The following is a 24,485-nucleotide window of genomic DNA, read 5'->3' as shown; positions in this document are numbered from 1 at the left end:
TGCTTGACAGTATCACATACAAGAGAGCCAAAAAGTAAAATATCAAACATAATTGATATGGTCTAAATTGAAATCTTTTTTTTTCTTTACAGGAAAAGCACCTAATCAATAACCGAAACAGTGAAGTGAAATACAAAGTGTGAAACAAAACGAAACCCGTGTGAAAACAGACTACATGACTTTGGGTAGTTTCTTCGAAAAAAGGTTTAAGAAAACGTCGTGAGCCATTGTGAACCAGTGTGCGAGGACTCCCGCGGACGACACACGACAAGTGCGGGGGAAAAAGAAAACAACGAAAAAACAAAAGCGGGAAAAACACCCGCTGCATCATAAATCAGTGTTCGTGCCGGGTCCACAGTGCATTACAACGACGTCAAAATTTACTCACCGACGCCCTTAGACGCCTCCAAGGCGTTAAAGCTGGAAGACGAGTTCACCGGCATGACTATGCCCGTTTACCCGTCAGCCGATAAAATGAAAATGAGTACTCCAAGCTGCTTTCCCGGTCGGTACAGCCCCAACTACAGGGGGCCCGAACAGATGCGACGGTGTATGGCCAATCCATCGGTGAGTGTTTGATCTAAATGTGTTGCCTAGTGTACTTCGCCCTACTGTCGCCCGGTTACTTGGCAAGCCACAGAGAAAAGGGAAAACCTTCAAAATTTGTCTAAAGCCTGAGATTATAATGCGTTCAGCCGATGGAAAAGCAATGCTGACTAAGTATTCCGCACCAGAGGATTAACTTTAAATCTTTTCTTTTGCTATAACAGTCCCACTGTGTTGATGCTCGTTTCTGTTCCATCAGGGCTCATTTTTACCAGTGAAGGTGATTCCCTTATTTTTAAGCCGATTTTATGAACGATTGAAACACTTAGCTCAAATTTTCATTTTCGGTTCCTTTTTCTCCGCTACACCCTTTTCTCAACCCCACTTTGCGAGGTTTGGTGGGAGAAAATGGTTAGGATAAACTTATCTTCGCCACAGTCTAATAATAGCAGATAGTTAGAGCAATTGTGTTTTCAAAAACACAAAAGTAGATTTTTCAATGCACACATTAGAAGTATCTTCAACAAATAATGGCCCTGTATATTTATTATGTGCCATTCTTTTTTTATTGTTTATCGACATTTTCACGAACTTTGAATTTTAGTGCACTATAACTGCTACTTTCTACTACTACAAGGATATCGTATGGATTTGTTTGTTTTACCGTATCGTTTTATTAATTCAGAAATGTCTTCTTTCATGTTGTTATTAGTTTTGCTCGAACATGGAGGCACCAGATAGTGAGGGAATATGAAAATTATAGAAACGGCGGAAAGGCAGAAATGACGAAAATCACCTAGTTCAGACAAAATGACTCCTTGTGGTGGTTAAACGAATAGATTATAGTTTTTAAGAAACCGTAACAAAAATTGAACGTAATGTAAAACATTTGAAAAGTAGAAAACAATTTTCTTGTAAATGTAAAACAATTATCCTGACCCGGTTTAGAATCGCAGTTGTAGAAGTATGTAAGATGGTCCAAACATCGGCGAGTCCCGCACATATTAGCTGAAAGGATAGATATGAAATCTACAAATTACATTAGAGTGTTATTAAAATATGATCATTTATGTACGAATGTCTGCATTAATCGCTTGAAAGATAAACAAATGCATACTGGCACATCGATTATCTAAAAACTAGCTTTATTACCTTCTAGCGAAGAAAGCGGTGAGAGCAAACGATTTGTTTAATAGTGTCCGTCCCCGTCACAATACGTGAATGAGTGCATTGTGTGCGTGTTTGTGTACGTTTGGATCGTAGTGAAATTTTCTCAAGTGCCGCAATTTGTCATTCGTTGCCCGGGAAAATGGGACGCACGCCTTTGCCCCCCAGGTAACCCTCGTGGCGAATACTTAGGAAGGCTATAGGCTATCAAACTTGCATAAGCCATTTTGTCTCCCGACCGCGCTGGTTCTGCTTTCCCCCCTCCGCGAGGGCAGCGGGCTTACGTAAGCGCGCCCGCCTAAGTGCAATTGCCTCGGAGTAGTGTGATGTCCCCGGACGGTGTGTTCCTCCCCGGAATGTGCTGCCCCGGCAGTGCACCGGGACCTCGTCACGTGTGATGTGTGAAGCGGCGTTGATGATAATGATGGTCGATTGTTGCCACCTCGAGGACGAGGGAGGTGAAATGCGGCACCCGGCGATGGACGTTTGGTCGGATTGCCCTATTTTGGCGATGAAATAGCAATGAATAACCAATGGACCCCGGTACCGACCGGTTTGGCGGACGCTGCTGGTGGTGGTAAAGTGAGATAAATATCATCGCACCACAACTACGCCCAGAGGAAAGGGCAGGAGGTTGGGGCGCCGTGGCCACAATTAGTGCCGGAAGCGGTCGCTTCTCGCTTCATTAGCAAAATTAACAAAATTAATCAGTGTCCGGTGCTGCGCCGAGCCGTCAATCTTCGGAATATCGTCGGCTCCGAAGCAATCCGCATTGGCGCAAGCCCACTCCCTGGCCACTTGTGGACCTGACCACCTGCCCAATGGGCTTGATTAATTTCTAAGCAATCGGTACCCTCCGGCACCCGAGCCGTAGAAGGAAAAAAAGTAGAACCACTAGCCAATGTAAGGATTTTTGGGGTACCCATTTCTCACGTGTGCTAGAAATAGCTCGTCGATGTAAAACGGTTATATGGGGAACTCATCAATCTAAGATTCCCACAGGTTTATAAGATCCCCGTCGGCTTCTAAAAAGACAGTTGGTGGGAATTGTTCCGTTTCGTGTCACCGATACATGAAGAAATCGAATTCCATCCACCATCTGGCAACCGTTGCCGCCTCGAAGAAGTTTTCAATAAATTCAGCACGACGTCAAGGAACCCATTTGAGCCAACCGGGCAATCCAACGCACCGCCGCAGGCCACCATATCTCGATGCGGAAAAGGACCTTCTCGGACACCACGTACACACGTTTCCATAATCAAGTTGCGACTTTCGATTCCGTTCGAAAGCTGCCGGACTTTTCCGGTGACTTTCCCCATTTCATACCTCGCCTCCTTCCCGACGGGCGGCGCAATTTACTGTCCACTAAATTGATATTCCTGGCTTTAATTTTTGCGGAACGGTTTTGATGGCCGGTACGTGTTACGCGGTTGCCTCACGTTTATGGGCATCGTGTATGTACTTTCGTACTTTGGTGTTTTGTTGTGCGATGCCCACAAAGGATTGTTAGCGGACCTGAGGCGCAGAATCAGCCAGGATCCAGCCCTAGTTGACCAGATCCGTTCGGACATTCGCATACACTGCGCGCCACGTAATTACGGTGGGTTTGGATTGGTTTTATGATGTGATTCCACCAACGGCTCGATAGGCGGGACGTGATAGTGCCGTGCCGTTTCCAACCGATTCGGGTGATATGCAAATCGGTGTTTATAGATGACCGCAACTCGTCGCGAGAACGCGCTCGATAAAATGAACCGTAATTCACCGGTTATGTGTTCGTAGGTCGTTTCATAGGATCGTAAAAGAAATGTTTCATTTTCTCTACCCGAGGTTATTTAGTTGACTAATATAAGGGAAATGACATTGATTCTCCGCGACAGCCCAGCGGTAGCGCCGGTTAGAAAATCGGCTCATGAGCGCTGGGGTTCACCACCTCGACGACGCGGGTTCGAATCTCAACCGTACAACAGGGAAACAAGTCTCGTAACCCCTTAACGGGCAGGCATAGCCAAGAGGTCGTTACGCCAATAAGAAGAAGAAGCGTAGCAAAACTTTAGTGGAGTGCTTAATCAATCTTTTGGCGATATTCATTCATATGAAGTTTCCCCTATGATTCATTCATATGAATCTTTCACCTAAGATTCATTCCGATGGATTCATGATTTTTTAGGAATTAGAATCTTCAAACCTCACCACAATTCTTTCATTGACATGGATCATACGACCAAAAACAAAAAACTTTTACCCATTACTTTTTATCAGTTGATGCATCTTTGGGATTAATTAATCTCTCATCCAAAGATTCATGAATCTCTGAAACACAAAGAATCATTCAGATTCAAGAATCTGAATCTGAATTACGAAACTCTACAAAACTTCCAAAAATATTGCTCCTCGGGCCTTTGATCGTCAAATATTTATTTGTTTCAGTTCCATAATCATTTCAAAATATTTTAAACTTTTAATGCAATATGTTTTCTTTTTTAATCTCCATTTTTAGAGTCGATTCCTGGAAGATGCCTCCCTAATGTGCAATTCCTGGTCACCTAGGCACAATGTAAGTATTTTGTTTCTTTCTTCGCAATGAAGGCTTTAAATATCCCGTTCCTAAATCCAGTTGACGCTGGAGTCCGAACTCCAGTTTGAAATTAGACGAATCAAAGTACACTTAAATGAAGTTAGAAAAGTTCCCGTAGAAAGAAAAGTTCCATTCACTATTTCCCCTGCCCCCCGTGTCGATATTCTTCCTCAAAAATGAAAGATAAAAAACAAACCTGGAAGAAAATTGTGTTACGGAAAATGTTGCACTGGTGGTGTTTTTGAGCCCACGTTTCCCAAGCGAACCCCAAACCGACCAAGGGCAATAGTCATGGTGAGCAACGGTCCTTGAAAATGTTGCGGTTATACTTTTGTGTTGATTCCCGGCGCCCGGCCACGCAAACTTAACCAAACCCTTAGGCCCGAATTTACAGCATGGAAAAAGTTCTGTGCTTGTTTGGTGTTTGCTCCCCATTTTCATGGCGTTTTTTTGGGGTGCTGAAAATAAAAACTTTTGTCCTCTTGCCGCGCTTGTCTCAGCAGCCGCACTGTTCACATGCCGGCAAGATTATCGATCGTTGGCGGCGCACAGAAAGTTTACACACGAGCAAGGATATGGGGATTCAGTGGGGTGTGTGGTACGTACTCAACTCTCGTCCTTCGGTAGTTGACATGCTTTTATCCTTGTGTGTGAAAGAGTGTTTGTATGTGTGTGTTGGTTTTTCTCTCCGTCTGCGGACGGCATGAACGGTAGTACTTTTCTCTTTCGCTCGCTTCCTTATTGATAACAGTAACGTATTAAGTGTTGTTTGATCGGGAACGTCGTTTCGGGCTGTCACCGGTCGGTGAGGTGACATTTATCGGACGGCATGATGTTAAGTTCGTTCCCGTGTCTCTCCGTCTCTGACATGTATGTCACACGGTTAACGAACGTATCTTACCTCCAAGAAATTTGCACCGATTCGCACGTGTATGCCGTGGCATTATTGCTTGATTTTACACTCAGTTTCCTTGATACACAGAAGTCAACGGCAGTAATAACCGTTGGTGTGTGTTCGAAAAACTCATTATGTAATAATTGTGTTTATAAAAATCGAATTATGTGCTGCGTAAACCCATTTACACGGAGAAGCACACTCATTTTCAATTATATTTACCATATATTTCCACTCTTTTGGTATGATATTATGCAATATACGTATATAATAAACTTAGAAAACGCATGCAAAACTTTTTCTCAATCGGAGAAGGTAAAGCATTTCGAAACATTCATATGATTTCGCTAAGGCTATTAATATGGCTGTATAGAAAAAGGTTTCCTCTTTTCAGAAGAAAATCATGCAAGAAATAAACTAAATTTGAATTTTGTGGTGGAAGTTTTCCTTCCCAGAAGACAATAGACAACCTTTTTCTACTGTTGACTTCTATAAGACTTTGCGAGTAAATACAAATACAAACTCAACACTCCACTCCTCTAAATGTTTTCTTATTTAAACTTCAGACTTATTGAGAAAAAAGGTGAATAAGGATTCCATATTTGCAAATTGATGTCATTTAAAATTCTTCATTGTCAAGTACTTTCAACACTTATACAGTTTATCGACACTAATCCTCAACACTAATAATCCTAAGAAGTGTTTGTTAGTTAGTGTTGATGAATTTATTTTATGTTGTATCTAATGTTTTGCTTTGGAAATAATAACCTCGAAATTTTTCTACATCTATACAAGTTAGAGCCTGTCGATAGTCATGTAGACAGGTGGCAAAGTCTATGGGGCTTACATAAATTTATTATGCTTAATGTTGATAGTTGTGACGAGGTAACTTTCATCGTCCTTAATCTAAACGACGCCGGACAGTTCTTGGAAATCCAAACCATTCCGCTACCGTTGACAGTGTACGAAAACAATGAGTTGACAGCATTATTTTTATGTTATCATTGCGAGACGTAAAGCCGCAGGGTTTCACATTCCACAAAACTGTGTAGCCATCGTTGGGCCTGCGGCTTTCGAGATGGTCATTTCGGAAAACGTTTCCTTACCGACCACCGAAAAGCAACGATGACAACACTCACTGGCACGTGTCGAAGTGGTTGAAGCTCTATTGACAAGGCTTAATGTTGTTAACCTTCCTTCTCCTTCACGGACCCCCAGTGTGTTGATATTTATTTGTGGTATACATTAAACTGAAACACGGTCCGGCATTCGTTGGTCCAGCGGAAATGGTAAGGCTCGATGGTTGATGTTACCGGCGGATCTTTGACAAATGTTATAAATATAATTACTCACCTTATTGCTTTTGCCGGATGGAAGTGTTTTTTTCCGCTGCCGGATTTTTGACAGGTGACAAAAAGAAAAATAACTTTTCCACGAGCAGGCTGCCACATTTCCCGAATCGTCCCGGCACAGGAAATAGGCTTCCCCGGGAAGCGATACTCACAACCGGACATTTATAACTGGACACATTATGTCATTTCTCCCGTTCCACGACTTTTCTTCCCAAGGGGGACAAGGGGAGAAAAAAAAAACGCTCTTGTCATATAAACCGGCAGTGCACTTCACGTCTCGTGAACTAGGACATATGGACATGCTGACCCGTGACCAACGTGGTGAAGAAAAAGAGGTAGGAAAACACAAAGGAACCCGAGGAAAGGGTTCGACGCGGCTGAACTCGAAATTTTCCCTCGACCTAACCGTCGGCAGGTCGTCGGCTAGTTTTCCGACGGTTGGCACATGTTTCAATTATCCAAATTATACGCTCGCCCGCACTTCGGTGCACTTTGGTGGACCGCACTCTTCCGCATTGCCCTCCGCGTGCCGTGTTGAGTTTTTCCGTGCATCGCTCGTAAACATCGGGGTGCACGATTGGTGACGCAGAAATTTTGACAGCGATTTTTAAGAGAGAAAACGGCAAACAGCCCGTGCAAATGCCGTGCGTCCCACAGTGAGCGTCCTGCGCAGCCGAAGTAAAGGTTCGAGTAAATCAATGTTGAAATAATAAGGGGCGAAAATATGTGTGCCGGGACCAAATAATAGCCAAGCATGAACCTGCACCACGGTTTTCCCTTTGAGTGCTCTGAACCCCCGGGGCCCCGGGAACGGAGAGTGTGAGAGAGGCAGCAAGTGTAAATAAATGTTTCCTCCTCCGTCCGGGTGCAGGGTAGCGGGGATGATGAGGTGCGGCGAGCCATCAAGCTGCAATTTCCCTTGTTTCATAAACCCTATAAATACACCTGTTACAGTTGGGAAGTCCTTCAATAAAAATAAAATAAACTCACTGCGGAAAATAAACCATGATATAGGGTGGTTGCGGGCTGAACCGAGGGTTGCCAGGAGCTGTTAACGACGAGGAGACCCTTTTTATGCTCGCTCACTCGCTCGGGCACGAAAATGGGGTTTGCAGCCCAACGCGGGCGAAGGTTCATCGATGGGTTCCGTTTTCCGGGGAGGGATTTTTATTTTCCTCCGTTCCTTCCGATGTAGTAGATGATGATTTCTCGCTTTTCTTCCACTTTCTCGTGTTTCCCCTTGTCGAGTGTTTCCTTCGTTTCTTTTGGTCGGGCTCGTCGCTGGGGAAGGTTGAAGAACGGGGTGAGAGATTCTTGACATCAAGTGCTTTTGTATGATAATTAACAAATTTATGTGGCCTTGCACGACGATGGATGTCGCTGTTCGGTGTTGTTCTATGTTGCAAGGATTTGTCTCCGATGGATAGATTTTTCTCAATTTGCCAATCCATCACGTGTGTGTCGATTTTATGGTGCTTTTCTTCGGAGTAGAATAGAGGACCGTTGTAACATATTGATCAGAAACATCCCTAGGCTTGTGGAATGTGTACGTTCATTTTGCTTACTACGCCCGGAAATGTCCCGTTTTTCCGCTACCGATTTCCCTTCGGTAAACGATCGTGCACTAGAACCAGAGTGCGCACTCAACGCCTTCTGGCGGTTCCGATATCGATCTTGATTTGTAAACGTTTTACCGGAGCGCAAGGGGAATCAAGGAAAAACATTCCAACCCGTTCGAACCAAGGGGGTCAGGTTAGGGTCTGTGAAATTGAAGTGGTTACATTTTTTTCCTTTTCATGTGTTTGGTGTTTTCGGAAAATGTTTCATTGTCCACAACCCGTAGCATATGCTGTAGATTAAACATACCGCAACCGACAACGAGTGGGCCCGATGAAATTTCCCGTCGGTTCGGTTTGTTGCTTCAACTGTTGGTGTGCGTACGTCCGAAGGGTGGCAATAGTTGTGCGTTGCATTGTGTTTTCATTTTTCTTCACTTGGTCCAATGGTTCCCGGTCCGTTTGGGTTGCGAGCGGAGGCCGCAAAAACCACAAATAACATCCGGTCACGTGCTTGCCCTCAGGTGTCTCCCGTTCCACTCGCCGGCCTGGTCCGACCCCGGGGAAACCGAGGATCGATTCGACAGGTTGGCATTAACGTAACACAGTATGTGTTTATCCCCTCCACCTGCACCCCGCTTTGAACTCACCCACTCACAACCACTAATTCCTTCGCCGCATCATCATCCATCAAAAATCCAAACATATGGCGCACATGTACCGTTTTTCCTGCAACTTCGGGTCCCCCAACCGGGTGGTAGGAATGTTTTTCCCACACCGCACACCGCTCGATTGGCTCAATACAATGCCCTCAACCTCCCCGCGGGGGCGGGGGCAGGTTTACGAAACTGAGACGTGGGATTCCTTCCTTTGCTTTCACCTTGAGCCGCTTGCTTTTCCAATCCCAATTGGATCAAATGATTCGTAAACCACCCACTTATACTTTCGGGAAAAGTTACCGTTAAATTAGGATTACGATTGCTACTCCACCGCCAAAGGTTTGGTAATTCTACCATCTTGTCAGTCTCCTTCTGCAGCACCTTCCCCAAGACAGGATATCGAGAACATTGATCTCCACCCCGGGCATGATTGGTTGTTGTTGGTGGAAGGATTTCCCTGTCCCAAAATGTTCGCTAACGTACTTTATTATCGAATTTATTTGGGCTTTGTTCGAGCGCCGGGCTTAGTTTAGGGTCGCTGGGTGGATTGACAAATTGGCTCGGAAAGAATTGTATGATCCCTTCGTAGTGGTTTGTTGCTAGCTTACTTTTATTTGGGGATTTCACGCGTTAACTCTCGAGACTTCAGCTTGTAGAGAAGCAAAAGTTTTGGGATAAAATAATTTGCAACTCAAAGATGGACAGGAAGTGATGTGTATGCATTTTATGTACACATTTTTTAAAAAGAAATTTCACTTAAATAGATAGATATAATAGTCTTAACAAAACATTTGGACCAACTATATTGAAATATGAACACTTAAAAATTGGAAAGTCTTGACAAGATTTACAATTTCATAGCAATTGCACACGACAGCATTACGATGCTCAACAGAAGAATATAAACGGTTTATGTCAAATGTCAACGAGAAATCAGCACGAAAACACCGAAATTTTGATTTTTGGAATTTGAAAAATGCGATTTTAGTTTTTGCATTCTGTCAACCTTTTTGATGAATTCGACTGAAGATAGATTGAAAACTACAGACATATAAGTCGTTTGAATGAAGATTTAAGGAACCTTGAATTTGATTTCTTCTCTATAGATGTAACACGTAACGATATCTCGCATTTGATTACATCTAAAATAAATATCTGAAATCGTTTTTAGAAATGCTGGATGTATTGTAATGAATCATTGTAAAAAAATTTGAACAGTTTTGACACAGAGATTTGGTGAACGTTTTTTCATAAATTATGAAAACAATTTTTAATTTTTTTTAATGAATTTTCCAATTAGTTTAAATGTTTTCATTTTATTCTGAAATACAAAAATAATTATAGAACTCGAAGAATAAAGACTTGAAACAAGTTTGTTTTGCTTTGAGTAAAGGATTAATGCACTTATCTTAAATTTGTTAATAACCGCATTTTTCTACTTGGGAATACATCATAACATTTATGAAAGGGTTGGTGAGCTTACTATCAAGAAACAGGTTGGAGGGCTTACTGTAAAACTTCCCAATTCAAGTATCACAAACTGTGGTACAGTTGACGCGCATAACCACTCTCTATTTTAACGAGCACATTACAACCCCACATATGCCAGTCTTACGAAACTAGAAATCGTTTAAAATCATTAATATTTTACCACCACCGGGTTGTGATAGCACAACACATAGGATCACAATGACCAGTCTTTAAACTTTATCTTTTGCCTTCTCGTTCCCCTCATCGAACCCCGACCCCTGCACCTAGCGCCTCAACGAGGAAAACAATCGAGGGAAATCCCTCACGTTGATTGTAAAATCGAAACCATCAGAACCCGCCGGTTTTCCGTTCGCCCCGGAGCTCATCGGGCCAGCTGGTAGGCAATCTGGTGGCAAAATTATTACAAGATAACTAATAAGCCTTCCCAGCCCTTCCCGCCCCGCCACGCCCCGGCGGAACCCTTTCGATTTGTGGAGTTTGCGCAAGGGTTGCTTTGCGGGGGCCATCCTCATCATCGTCATCATCAGCCGAGAAGTGACAATTAACCCTTTGATTTTGGCTGCTCAAAAATGTTTCCTCGGGGACTGTTGACGTTAATTAGAAAGGCGTCGGCATGAAATTTGATGGTCAGATGGTTCGTTGGCCTCCGGACCGGGCCATCGGGAACGGGGACGGAGCGATCCGTTCGGAAATGGAAATTTATGGTCGTCGAGCTGGAGGATGGCATGTGGATTTTTAATTGTGTAGAAAATGCTGTTTTGTTCGTCGTTTAGCGTCCAGGATGGAAATCCTTCTGCTCCCTAGCCTCCTAACCTCTGCTCCATTCCCTTCCCTGAGCTACCCCGACAGTAGTTGCCCGTCGAGGCGGGAACATACATTATTCAGATGAATCCAACACTTTTGCGGGTACGTGCATGGGCCACAGCTGTATGTATGTGTGTTTTTGTGTTCGGTTCGTTACAGGGAGACATATTTTCCGGCTTGAACGATGGGATCTTGAGCAGGGCGGAAGCGCTCGCTGCCGTCGATATTGGCAAGCATCAGAATAATCACCCGCAGATGGCAACGCAGCTCAAACACGACGTCATGTACCACCACGGGATGGGCGCGCCGCCGCAGAGGCCTCTACAGGTAGGAGCATTTGTACGTCATCAAAACCATTTCTACTCTTATTGCTCTGTTCGTTGGTTCGATTTCAGTTTATTTATAGTAATTCTTTCTTTTATCCATATGTCAATCCCATGTTTTGTTAACAATTCTTTCTCGGCAAAAACATTCCACAAAGTGCCTTTTTAATGCACCACCAGGCGCCTCCATTGCTATTTATTTTTCTTTCTTTCTACAGAAAACATCACGGAATCGTTGATTCTAAATATTATTCCTTGGAGTGCATTTGAACTTTTTGTATCTTGGTGTGATTTAAATCATGAATAAATAATATGCAAAGCAAAATCGTATGATTGTTGTTTAAATAACTTTACAACTCGACGCGATTTACTTACGCTGACAATCAGACATATGCAAAATGTTTTTCGAACAATAGTTATTGTTTTTAACAAATTCCTTACGTGTGAGGTAGTGCAATATTCGTATCGTTCGGATTTTGATTGGCTTAATTATTAATGGCACATAAATATAACCTCTAAGCGGTCATGACTTTTTGAAGCTTCAGTCGAAACCGTTTACGCTCACCCGAGAAGTTGATTTCTTTGTGGAATTTTGAAGAAAACAAAAAACTTCGAGAGCTCGGACGAAGAAAAATACCATTTTTCTTCACTCACTATCACTTACTGTTGAAAATATTATTCCCCATTCAACCAACACATTAGAATATTCGATTTGACAAAATATTATCATGAACAAAACGTTGGAATTATGTTGCACAAAATTCAGCGAAATATTATTTTTTTAGTTATTTGACACACATCAAACAATGTTTATTAAACCGATAACATCTGAATCGATATATTTTTGGGTTTGATGAATTTCACCTAGTCTGTATCCTGAAAAGTTTCATTATACAATACATTTATTTTGTTACATTTGCCCACGTTTTGTATTAATGTATAATACTGCACAAAAATGCATAAAACTTGCTGAAACAAAATCATAAAATCAAAAAACTATGTATAATTTCCTATTCAGATGGGTGATATTTAAGACAAATTAACAAAGCTGTTAAAACATTTCTTAGATGAAACATTTTAAAACAACAGATAAATGTAAAATTTCAATTGTGTTCATTCCATTTTAAACATTGTCAAAAAAAATTGAGATATTAGAGTAAAATTTTCATTATTTTGGACCTGTTTAGATATTGCATTCTTGCCTTACCCTTGTCAAAGAATCTGATGTTTAAATATATTACTATTAGTTCAACATAAAATTATCGTTAACGTTTTAAAAATATCGCAGCAGTTGAAACCACTTTCGATGAATTCTTGAAAATGGGTCTAAGTATGAGTGAATGTAATCCATTTTCTATTATAGAAAAGCAGGTTTAGATTAAAACCGGAAATGTAGAATTAGATAAAGATTACTGGTAATCTTTAGTGATAATTACAAACGATTAAGAGGGTTTCTGATTAACCCTGCCAGCAGTCGATCGTTATCGTAGACAAGTTGTTCGACGCGCATAAAAATGCTCACTCGCACTCACCATAAAACCTCACCGTTTCGCAATTATCCTATTATTCAGTCCCCTTCGGGAGCACAGTGCAAGGAACATACTCCTCCCCAAGCGGTAAAACCGTCCTTACGCTCGGCAGCTGCTGCCAAGGATAGTTCTGAGGCTGAGTTTTAAACAATCAAACCAGCATAATCGCGTTCCTCCCGTTGGCGCCGGCGGCCGCTGGCATTAGCATTGTTGTTCCGTTTGCGTCGGGTGGATTAAAATAATTTTCAATTTCCTCCAAGCGATTTGCGGCCCTCCCGGTCGCTCCTCCTCCGTACTCCTCGAGGACTGCTTGATTCTTCACCCGCCCCGCACCGACAATGGCCTTCGGGCAACCACCGGAACCGGAGTGGTGTAACAAATGTGATTTTTACTCCCGGCCATAACCGATCCGCGCACACTCCCACCACACCACCCCTGCCAGCCCGGTGAGAAGAGACGGTGGGGGTCGGGAAAATAGCTTGCAGGAAATTGTGCGTTTCCCATTCTAATTTGCCACGAATTGACGCGGCACGTTTCTGTCGGGCGAGTGTCGAGTGCCGGCAACGATCGAACCCCTCCGGCGCCGAGGGCATTTTCCTGATTGTTTGAAGACACGGGTTTCGACACAACAAGTGCCGGACCCGGCTCCATAGGTTCTATTGGTTTTCCTTTCCCCTTGAAGTTTTTTGTCGGTTTGATATCCAAATGAGAAGCAGGTACCAGGAAAAAATACCTTTATGTGGTACCGTTTTGTTGAAAAATTAAAAAAAAATCCAACACATTACACGTCTTTCGTGCGAAATGGTTTGGGATCTTTAGCATAGAGGAGGTTTTGTTGCTTCTTCCATTTTCCTTTGATTGCCTTAGAACCATCGATAGGCCTAGCGTTCTGGACACTTCATCTCGTGCATAAACAACGTGGTGGAAAAGAAACAGTTGGGGTTGCAGAAAACACAACAAAAAGAATGAACCTATTCTAAGAACAAACGAAAGTACGAAGGGTCCTGCTGAATCGAGGTAGAGAGCAGAGAAGTAGCAAACAAGCAAAGCAAAACTTACCCATTATTACCTTCGGGGAATTTCACGGAGCACAAGGACCAAAACCTTTCCCGGGTTCGGCCTTGCATCCGCACCGTTCGCTACCGTCTACCGTTGCCATTCCCCCAAAGGACCCATTCAATGCATAATATAACACAATGAGGCTTGTTGATAAAACATTTTCAAATGTGCTCCCGCTTATCATAAGCGCGCCTCGGCGTGCGCAGCCGATCAAACATACCGATTCACGGGGACATGTAGATTCACGGTCCGCTCGGCAACCCCTACACGCAGGATCCCCCAGGATACCACTTGGCAAAGGCGCGCCCCCTCTTGTTTTTCTCTTTGGCGACGCACGGGATCTTCACACTCGGCCGGTCTTTTGTTCAACCTCGACACTCTGAAGTGTGTTTCGTCATTTCGATCTGGCCCTACGACGTCTCAATTCTCCCGTGGCCCTCCATCGGGTGTCCGCCACGTGAACGCCACGTGCCACTCCTGCGCTCTCATTGCGCCCCGGCGTCCTTCCTCGACGCTAGTGTAAAGATATTTTGTTTCAATTGATATTTATGATTGCGTGTAAGTGGAGGCGCAAGTTTGTGCAAGCCGTTTGCTTGCTGTATGTTTTTGTTTCCCAGCTTTGGCTCGTCACTGTCCGCGTCGTTCTTCGGGGAACCGTCGGGTACCCCGGTTTGTCAATCGCTTCCTCCACGGTTGTAATTGATCACAAACAAAATCAATTACTGTAATGAGAAACAAACCGAAATTGCACTTTACATGACACCACCGAGCACCGTTGGTGGGAAGGAGCGGGTTCGGGGCGAGGCGGGGCGGTGGTGCGGTCGTCTGCACGCTTTCGATTGCCACCGGCGACTGCATAAAATTTCCACGATTTCATGGTGGCCACCACCAATTTCCCACCACCGCGGTGGAAATTGTTTTATAGTTGTTTTTATTTCTTTTTGCCCTCCCGCGGGTGTTTGTGCTTTTCGAATGTTTTTTTTTCCTGCACTTGTTCTTGCGCCAGTTAGGGTGCAATCAATTGAATCGGAACTTATGTTGTACAAAACGGTGGACATTAATTTTGGCCAAGGTTTGTGAGGTTTCCTGTGTTAAACGGTGCTTCATACAGGACCCAGGTTTTGCTTTGTAGATTCTTGAATTAAAATTACAAAGCAATAAAAGTATAGTCTTTCATCGTAATTCGTGTGGTTGTATTACGTTACATTTGTTTAATTTGTCTTAAAAATTTTAAACATATTTCAAAATACTGCAACGCAAAAAAAAGCAACCTGAAGGATTTATGCCTCTGATACGATTTAAAATGAACAATTTTCGCTGGTACACACAGCATTAAATAACCATGTTAAGATTCGGAAAGATATTAAAAGTTTACAGAAATGGCCTAGCATATTGATGATTTTAATAAATAGGTGGTTGGCTTGTTAATTTATCTTAAGAACCATTGTTGAGTAATATTCAATAGTTGTAAAGAGGCAAAAACAAACTTGAATGAATCTTAAAAATTTCATTATAATTTGTATTTGTTTTCTATGTAGATCACAATTAAGCAAAAATTACTGTTCAATTGAAGGTAAACCTCGTTAAGCCACAAAAAGGAACTGAAAAAATTATTACCTCTGTTAGGTACGATTCTATTTACGCCAACGTTATTCAAATTAATAATTACGGGAGCACCTTGCATTCGTTCTTTCTTAAATAGATTTCTAGTTTAGTTTATGCTATTTTTGTTCGTGCTATAAGTAAAATATGTACCTACAACTAACGCCAGCAAAAACGCTCTTGAAATGGCGCAAAAACACTTAAGCTTATAAAAATGCTGTACGGTAATACGATTCGATCGTATCGATCGATTTGATTTCGACTGGTATCTTGATTTTCGCAATTTTATATATTTAAAAAACAGAAATTCGTATTCTCAAAGATACAAAAAATATTATTTCATTTGTTCGAATCTATCATTGCTGAATTGGTAAAGCAAATCTTCAAACATTGTAGAATCATTACTTCAAACATGATAAGCAAAACGCAAGTGGTGAAATAATTGGAACCATAGATAACTTAATAAACTTCTGAGTTCTATTTCACCTGGAGGAAGTAGATTGGAAATATTTGCACTCAGAATGTGGCAACGGTTTATAACTCATGGATTGAGATAACTGTTTGCCTTTGTTGTTTATGCCAGAGACCATTGTTTAGATCCAACAAAGGCGGCATTAATCGGGTAGATAAAACCTTCTGCCGCATTTTCTACCGTCTTACTAATCAATGCGTCTTAAAGACGAACCCTCGATGAGCGCACAGAACCCGGGCAGAACGGCTGTGAAGCCTTCCGCCTTGGAAGTAAATCTCAACCCCTTTAGGCCAACCCGGTGAGCGGAATGGATCATGGTACCGCGTTGCTCGTTGCTTCGTGGTTGTCGAAAAGCATAAGCCTTCATAAATAAATAATGCGCGTCGACGACGATAAGGACGACGAACGGAGAAGAACGGTCGCCGACGGCCGTTGAGACGGGGGCGGTAGCGTGAGCTTTGGAAAAATCGATATCAACACACCAGCTACGGAGTGGAAACTCACTGGACGGACAAATTAAGTGGAGCCGCTTCTTTCGCTAGTCGACTGAGTGCGCTCCTGATAGCTGGATAAGGGTCCAGGTAACTCTTTTCCGATGTCCATCCCGGTTACACCTGATTGGTTTGGGGAAAGTTTGACGAAGGGACAATGCGTTAGCTTTGAAGTTATAACCACGGGTACGTAGCAGAAAGCAAGCATTGTTGATTTTATTTAAAAGAAGATACAAGTCGGGTTTAGCAGGACGCCCGTTCTCTGTCCGTCCGATCGACTATGGGGGATGGCAATCCGCTTGGTTGACTAGGACTGGCAGTCGTTCGCATCGGAAAATGGCGTCCGAAAGGACAATAACAATTCGTCCGGACGGGCATGTGTGCGTGTGTTCAGATCGATATTGCTTCCCGACGACGACAACGACGACGACGACGGGGGGTTTTCATGCATCGGAAAGCATCCTCCTCCATTAGAGAGGTGGAGTCCCTTTTCATCGTGCCTCCTTTTGTGGCCCCGTCCCACGCTCACTATGTTCGGTTATGAGAAACATTTGAATAAATCTATTCTATTGGTCCGATTGCGAATGGTTCGAGTCTGTTCGTGCCACTTGCTGGCCCCCGGCTTTCCCGGCCGGAAACTAATCGAAACGGGACGAAACAACAGCCATCCGGTTGTGCCTTGCAGCTTTCGAACAGGTCCGTTTCGGTTGGATTGCAGATGGCGGGAGAATCCCCCCCCTGGTCGGGTTTCGGAGGGGGAACGGGAGCGAGAACTTTGAAAAGCCTTTTAGCATACCGGAAGCGGAGCCTTTTCGTGGATTGCCCCAGTGGAGGGGGAGAATGGGGAGTCACAAGAAGTGGAGTGCGCCTGCGCGAAAACACTGGAAATCAACCATGCCGTACGGCGCGCGTATTGTGTTTTCGGTTTGGTGGCCGTTGGCATGTCCTTTTTTTTATTGTTGATTCTGGATTGTTGGTTCGGAAAATAGGTTCGGTACGGCCATTGCCGTTGTCATTCCGGCCTGATGCCGCCCGGAAATGGCCAATTCGTTTGCCCGTTTTTGCCGTCGGGTAGCGTTCGTCCGCACCGCGAGTCGTTTCATTTCGATGGAATCGTTTCATTTCATCAGACCACCACCACCACCATCAGGATTTGTGTGCGTTTTCCGTTTTTCTTAATTCTGCTTTTGTTGCTTTGCTTCGGGCAATTCGGAAAAATCGAATAAAAATAAAACAAAAGTTATCGCGAAATAAAATAAATTGAAATAGGGCAAAATCGGATCGCATTACAAAAAGAAGATGAAAAACATGGAAAGGGAGGAAAAAAAAAAAAAAAATAGAAAAAGCAGAGTCGTATTCCACGGCAAAAAAAAAAAAAAATAGAAATATTGTCCCCATACAACCGGATAAATAAACGTGAAACAAAAAAGAAAACCAAAGCAGCACTTCATGCTCTCGGATGGAATTCTTCTTGGGATGAATTTATTTTTCAGTGCGGAAGAAGCATCCATTTAATGAAAATATCATGACGCCCGGTTTGATGGACACTTTTGCTCGATGAAAACGTCCCGGATGTCGGGGTTGGGTTGGTTTTTTTTGTTTTCTCTAGAAGTGATAACTTATTTTTTCCGCTCTCCACGCCGGATGAGAGATATGATTTTTTGTTGTTGATGAAAAGGAGTTAATTGAATTAGTCCGGCTGATTGGTGCTGTGATTTGAACATTTATTTTTTCGTATGTTTTTTTTCAGGTAGTCTACAGGGCTAAGGCACTAAAAAAGGCTTTTTAGTGAACATAGTTTTCCTCTTTCAAGTTCTAGTTTATTTCGAGTAATTCGTACAAACTTTCTCCTGAGTGTCTATTCCAGAATTTTACTTATTGGAGTATCAATCGTTTTGTTGAACTTGATATAGTAAATTTATCTTAGTGTAACTATTTATGTAATGTAATAAAAAAGATAGTTTGTTTTCATATATATATTGGAAAAATGTTTTGAAATGAAACATGCTCATATTTGAAAATATTTATACAATTATAACTTTAGAATGCAAAATAACTTAAATTAGTTTTTTCTTATTTGTAATTTTTGTAAACGCAAGGAGTGTAACTTTATTTAAAAATCTAATTTATATTTTCTCACCATGTCGATTTATCCAAACAGAATCCATTTGATAAATCTGTTAATTTTTCTTTAAATCCGAAATGTTCATGCACCCTGCAAAATACACTCAGTCCTTTCATACATGGGCGGGTCTGGTCTTGCGTGGGATTCGAACCCACACCGTCGAGGGAGTACCTAGGAGCTCCTAGGCCGATATTCTAACAGGTGTAACCGCACGGTTGTCGCGGACCTCCAGCAGCATAGGATTTCCCTCTCGTCATCTTGTAAAGAAACTTTGTAAAGCCCATGTGGCGAACATTGTAAATATACAAAACATATCTAACAAAACAAACAAGCTAATGAAAGCAACTCACTTGTTTATCGCTTTTGTAGTTTAAATTTCTAGTCAAAATTGTACCTTTGCAATTCTTGAACAATTTATATTATGGTAGTTTCAAACTAGGTTTCAGTGTGATTAACATCGTAAGAACTACTAAGATTATTTGGACAGTACCTGGTTATACAATATCGTTAATACTAGTGTTCAAGAGCAACTTACATAAACTGTATGTATTTAGAATGGCTTAAAATATTTTAGCCTGATGAAGCGTTAGTTTACCAATTTTCTGTATTGGTTGTGGATTGTAAATTTTATTTCATATGAACTATTAAAATTACTCTGCGATACTTCTTACTTTGTTTCTTAGGTTTGAATCTCTCGTTCTCTGTTTCTCTTTCTTTTTTCCAACGTTTTATCTTCTCACTTATCGATTACGATATGCATCAAATGGATGTCGAATATGGAAATCGTCTTATCCATCGCTAACTTTTCCTTCAACCTCATTTGTAGATTGCGTCAATCTTTTTAACCCGCTGTAAGTGTTTTCTCGCGATGATCTCCCATCGTTGATAAATGCCGATCTCTTGGTGCTGTGCGATCCCCGATAACGGCGCAGATTTGTTACTTCTCACCCTTTTTGCCGAACTTTTGCAACGCCACCCCATTCAACACTTTCCGCTAACCCTCCGCGTATCGGTCGATCTTAAGCACTTGATGATGGGTTCGCTAATAGGATTTCTGTGATCTTCCACCACCGTCAATCTGTGCCCTCGTCGGTCGCTTTGTAGGCTCACGCCGCGGCCAACCAACGAGGCAGAGTAGATTTTTCCTGTAACGCACCGGATCATGGCAGATGCTCGTTCTCTGCCACACTATCTCCGTGAACCTTGCGTACCTAATTGCCCGGTAGTCCTGTGGCACTCGAACCCTCCGGAAATAAAGTGAAAAGAGATCACCACACGGAGGGGTTGAACGAGGAGGGTTGTAGGTAAAAAAAGAATACCCAGGGAAAACTTCGGGAGGCGACGTCAGATACGATAATAATACGTTTTTGAGTATGAAGAAAGAAATGGCAACGATTGTGCAACTAAGGGATAGGGAAAAAATACGAAACCAGCCAAAACAACAATAACATCACACCAGCAAGGACCATGGAAGGAAGCTATCGGTGAAAGAGTATGGTTGTTTTCCACCACTGGAAAAACTGGTCGTACGACTTGCTAGAACATCACAGCAGAGGTTATGCACTCCGGGGAGAACTCAATTGCTTTTATAGGTGGTGTAATAAAAAAAAACAAACACCCTGAAACTCAAGTACATTCAACAGTAACAAGTTCCTCCCCGAAATGGTCGTTCGTCGTGGATTGCTTTGCTTTTCACAAAGGGATTCCCCTTTTGGGCCGTGCGGGAATGTCTTAGACACCGTCCCCAACTCAGGGTTTTTGAAAGGGTCAAAGATGTCATTCGACACAATCCCAAAACAGCTCCGTTTCGCCACCAGCGATGCCGATCTTACTTTTGCGATGAAGGAGTCAGTAACGCTAGAAACATTTTATTAGACTGTCCTAAGTCTCGTAAAACCGGTCGGATTACGGGTGCGATCTCGATTCGATTCCGACGACGCTTATCCCGCCCCGGGTTTGTTCGGTTTTATTCTCTCCGGTTGACGGTTTGCTGCATTGCATCTAGGATCTGCTTCCTTTGCGTCCTTGCGATTTTGGAGGGCGTTGAGGGCTGCCGCTTCTTGTCGACTACAAGTCAGGTGTTGACAGCTCCATCAGAGGCATCAGTTGGAGAAGCTCATTTCGGCGGAATGAGACTTCAAAACAATAGCGAACTGCCATTTGTTGCTTCTGATGCTGCTGTCTGACTCGATCCGAGAGCTTGTTTAGGGTTTGCTTGGGGTTTATTTTCTATTTTCCCAGTACCTCACCTCCCCCGTCGCGCTCTCGGTTTATCGGGAAACATTGCGAGCAGAGGGAGGAAGATTCATGGCAGTTCGAGTGGGTCATTTTCTTTTCCACCTGTCGGTCGGTTCGCCACAGTTTGTTTTTTTGGGGGGAAGGAAATTTTCCGACCCTGGCTTTATGTGGGTATTGCGTAGCCCCTTCCAGACGATCTACCAAACGAACCTGTCAAGTTAATACTCGATGTGTGTGTGTGTGGTTTTCGGTACTGGCTGCAACAGAAGTAAGCAACAATCAAACCATTTTCCGAGGGGGATTGGGTTTTTTCTTTGTTCTTTTATTTTCCCGCGGCCGGAAAGACACGTTTCGACGGTGAAGCCGCTTCGCCAGGGGTGACTTCTTGGACTTTTGGGGCTGGTGGTAAAGGAAAAACATCCCGGAAAAAGCAATGCGTTACGCAAAAGCAACAATCAGCAGCGCACCTACACAACTCCGGGTCCGTAACGACACTCATCGAAACCACGCGGTGGAAATGAATCCGATGAAATCCACTTTCCGAGACGTGCATTTGTTTCTATTTTCCCGCTAGCCTAGCGGCTCCCGGCCTGGCCGTTAATTGTAATTTATGGATCAAATTATCGCCTCCCGTAAAGGTTACATTTATTTCAATTAGGACGCATCTCGCACATCCCATGCCGTGTTTCTACCGTTCTCTCAGGTGGAAAACAGGACCATCCGGCGGAAAAACGGGCGCATTTGAAAGCGAGAATTAGACGCTGTTGTGCAACAGGCGGACACTTCACAATGCGCACCGTGCGGGGGCTGGAAGTAATAAAACAACAGGTTTACAGGAACACACCCAAGGTACCCCACACTCCTTTCCCCAACTCCATGGAAGACCAAGGACGACGACGATGGCGACGACGAAATGATTAATCTTCCTTTCCCGACGCTTTTACACGACCGACTTTGGAACTGGCGATCTCTGCCCTTCCTTCCTCCCTCTCTCGCTCCGTTCAACCTCTTCCGGTGAAAGTTGTAGAAGTTTAACTATGACAGATTCATAATTACACCGTGCCAAATTAATGAGGCTCATCAGTTTTTTGTGGGAAACGGGGCCGCACACTTGCGCCTCTGACAAATGAGCATACTCACTCACTCGCTTTCGGCTCGGCGACGGCGTCGTATGATGAGCATAATTAATTTGTAAACCGATTCATTACACCGGCGGGGTTCCCGAAGGCGGTGGTGCAGCAGTTGATTATATTAGCAGCAATGATTGACCGTTTAATGGGTTTAAATAAACGGGATTGCGTTTTGGTGAGCAAGCTAAACCGAGTAGAGGGGGGTGGTGGAAAAGTGGGCAAATACAAATAGGTTGTGGGATGTTTGAAGGAGTTCTGTTTTCTGCAATGTAAAGAAGAAAATTTCAGTTTCACAGATACCGAAAACATTCATTATTGTTACGGGTCACAACACGAACAAGTGTATGGGATGTACTAAATGCAAACTAAAACCGCTTATACATCCCTTTTTAGCAGGTAATAGTAAATCTGGTTCGATGGATTGGATCAATTACTAGCTATAATCGGATCACGGATTGTCCTTCTTCCCCACGCAGCCAGTAATGTGGCTCTCGCACCAGCATGTGGCGATTGCACATCCCATCTAATGGGCAGCAGCAATGTGACACAAAAAGGTCAAATATGATTGCCGTCCGGAAAAGCGAATGAATATCGAGTACATTTCGAGAACAAGCTGATGGTAATGCGAAATAAATGCGCTTAAGATGCCCATCCCGGGGACCGCCGAGACGGTAAGGTCGGATGGTAATCTTGTGTGTGTGTGTGTGCATGCAGGAACCATCTGTCAACATTCGAGTGGCTAGCAAATGCTCTTTTCGCGTCTCCGTTCGATCCATAAGCCCGCGGTCCCCGACCCCGTCGACATGTCGGACAGGTTCAACCAAACGGCTTGTTCCTCGGAGAGTACAAAGAGACAGAGGCTCACTGAAGATCAACAGTTTTGAAAAGCTTGTCAAAACACAAGGACACACACACTGTTCGCTTTCCCAAACGGCCGATACACGGTTTTTGGGACAGGGGGTGTGGTAATTTTTTGCTCATTTGTGCCTCCCGAAGCAGACATTCCGTTCAGCGTCAAGCGAGTCAAGGGGGTAGGCTGGAAAATCTGGCAACATATTTTTCCTTTTAGTGCAAGAGCCGCACTTGATGCAACCGATGCCGACCGAAGGGACGGAGAGACAGTGCGAGCGAACGAGCGCGCAAACAAAACAAACAAAAACGAGCAGGACAAAAAACATAATAAAGTCCACCCGGGCCGGGAGTGGATGAAGCCGGCGTCGAGGGTTCCCGAACGCCTCAAATCAACTGGTGTCCTACCATATTTTTGCATTATCCGTAACCAACTTGTTTCGGGCCATGAATAAATTTGCCGCCCCCTCGATTGTCGGCTTCCCGACGCCCTTGTACTTTTCCCCCTTTTTCCGAGCCCGTGCGTCGATTTTTCCGTAATTTGTACCTAGTTAAAACGTTTGGGAATAACTTTTCCTTCGATTGTGATGAGATTAAAACATGATCTTCTGCTTGTGCGCTTCCCTCTCGGTGCGTGTGTGTGTGTGTGTATCGCGCACCCCAAAAACCTCCGATTGCTATTATCCTTTATTTCGGAGCTGAAGGAAGCGGGAAGGTCTCGGCGAGCATTATTTACAAATTACCACCGTAATGTGTGACGTATGCTGTCCCTGTCGAGGATCCGTCTTTTTTTCTGGAAAAACACAAAGTGCGAGGGAGCCTAGACGGGAGAGGAAAGAGGTAAGACATTACGGAGAGAGAGAAGGGACACGAAATGGATGGCACAAGTTTTCCCCGGCATCCCTATTTTGCTCTCGTTACACTTTCCCTTGCCGGACACCCTGGGAGAACTCGGAGGGAATTGAATTTTCCGCCAGATTCTTACAGCATGTTCTCCGGAACCGAGTATCCCGATAGATTTAACCCCCGTGGCGTTTCTGCTCGCTTCCTGACCAAGTCCACTCTACTGTTTAAGCAGCGCGGAACGGGCCGGCGGAGGGGTTAAACAAGGTTAATGAAAGGCAAACAGACACACACACACACACTGAGTTGCATGTCAGTCCCTCTCTCTCTCTCTCTCTTATTCCCTCGAGAGCCGGGCGAAAGGACAAACAAACGTTACAAAATCGGATGGCCAAATTGGATGGACAAGAATAACAAGTGACACCCACTCCAACGGGACGAGGACACGACATGGACACACACAAACGCAAGGCCGAATGCAGAAAATGCATCCCCGAACAATGGGCCACGTCGCACGAACCTTGGAGGATAATTGACACTTGCGAGTTGCTGCTGCTTGGGAACTGTATCGAGTGGATACCGCATGGTGTGGCGTTGGCCCGCTAGTAACTTGCCACAACTACCCAGCCAGCGGGTGCCAGATCTGTCCGTCGCCGAAGAATGGTTCCACCCGAAATTTATGCCCACCACCGAGCGTTATAAATAGTTTGAAATTGGTAAACATCAATTAACGGGAATGGTGTATCGTTCGGAATATGCATAAATAAATTAATAAA

The 24,485-nt window shown here is 43.6% G+C and overlaps 2 protein-coding genes across 2 annotated transcripts in view; one reads left to right on the top strand and one right to left on the bottom strand.

The window, feature by feature from the left end:
• LOC131289364 (protein Pixie) overlaps nt 1–24,485 on the bottom strand; it is a 369,862-nt gene that overhangs the window by 43,908 nt on the left and 301,469 nt on the right. The gene's annotated exons all lie outside the window — the stretch shown is intronic.
• Nucleotides 442–24,485, top strand: part of LOC131289370 (inhibitory POU protein) — a 29,567-nt gene continuing 5,523 nt past the window's right edge. Inside the window, exons 1-3 of the mRNA XM_058318606.1 lie at nt 442–567; nt 4,214–4,270; nt 11,208–11,375. Coding sequence (XP_058174589.1) covers nt 442–567; nt 4,214–4,270; nt 11,208–11,375 — 351 coding nt within the window. The remainder of the gene's footprint in view (nt 568–4,213; nt 4,271–11,207; nt 11,376–24,485) is intronic.

The sequence above is a fragment of the Anopheles ziemanni genome, chromosome 3 (assembly GCF_943734765.1).
Source record: "Anopheles ziemanni chromosome 3, idAnoZiCoDA_A2_x.2, whole genome shotgun sequence".
In the NCBI taxonomy this organism is placed as follows: domain Eukaryota; kingdom Metazoa; phylum Arthropoda; class Insecta; order Diptera; family Culicidae; genus Anopheles; species Anopheles ziemanni.
This window is presented reverse-complemented; position numbering and strand designations above follow the sequence as displayed.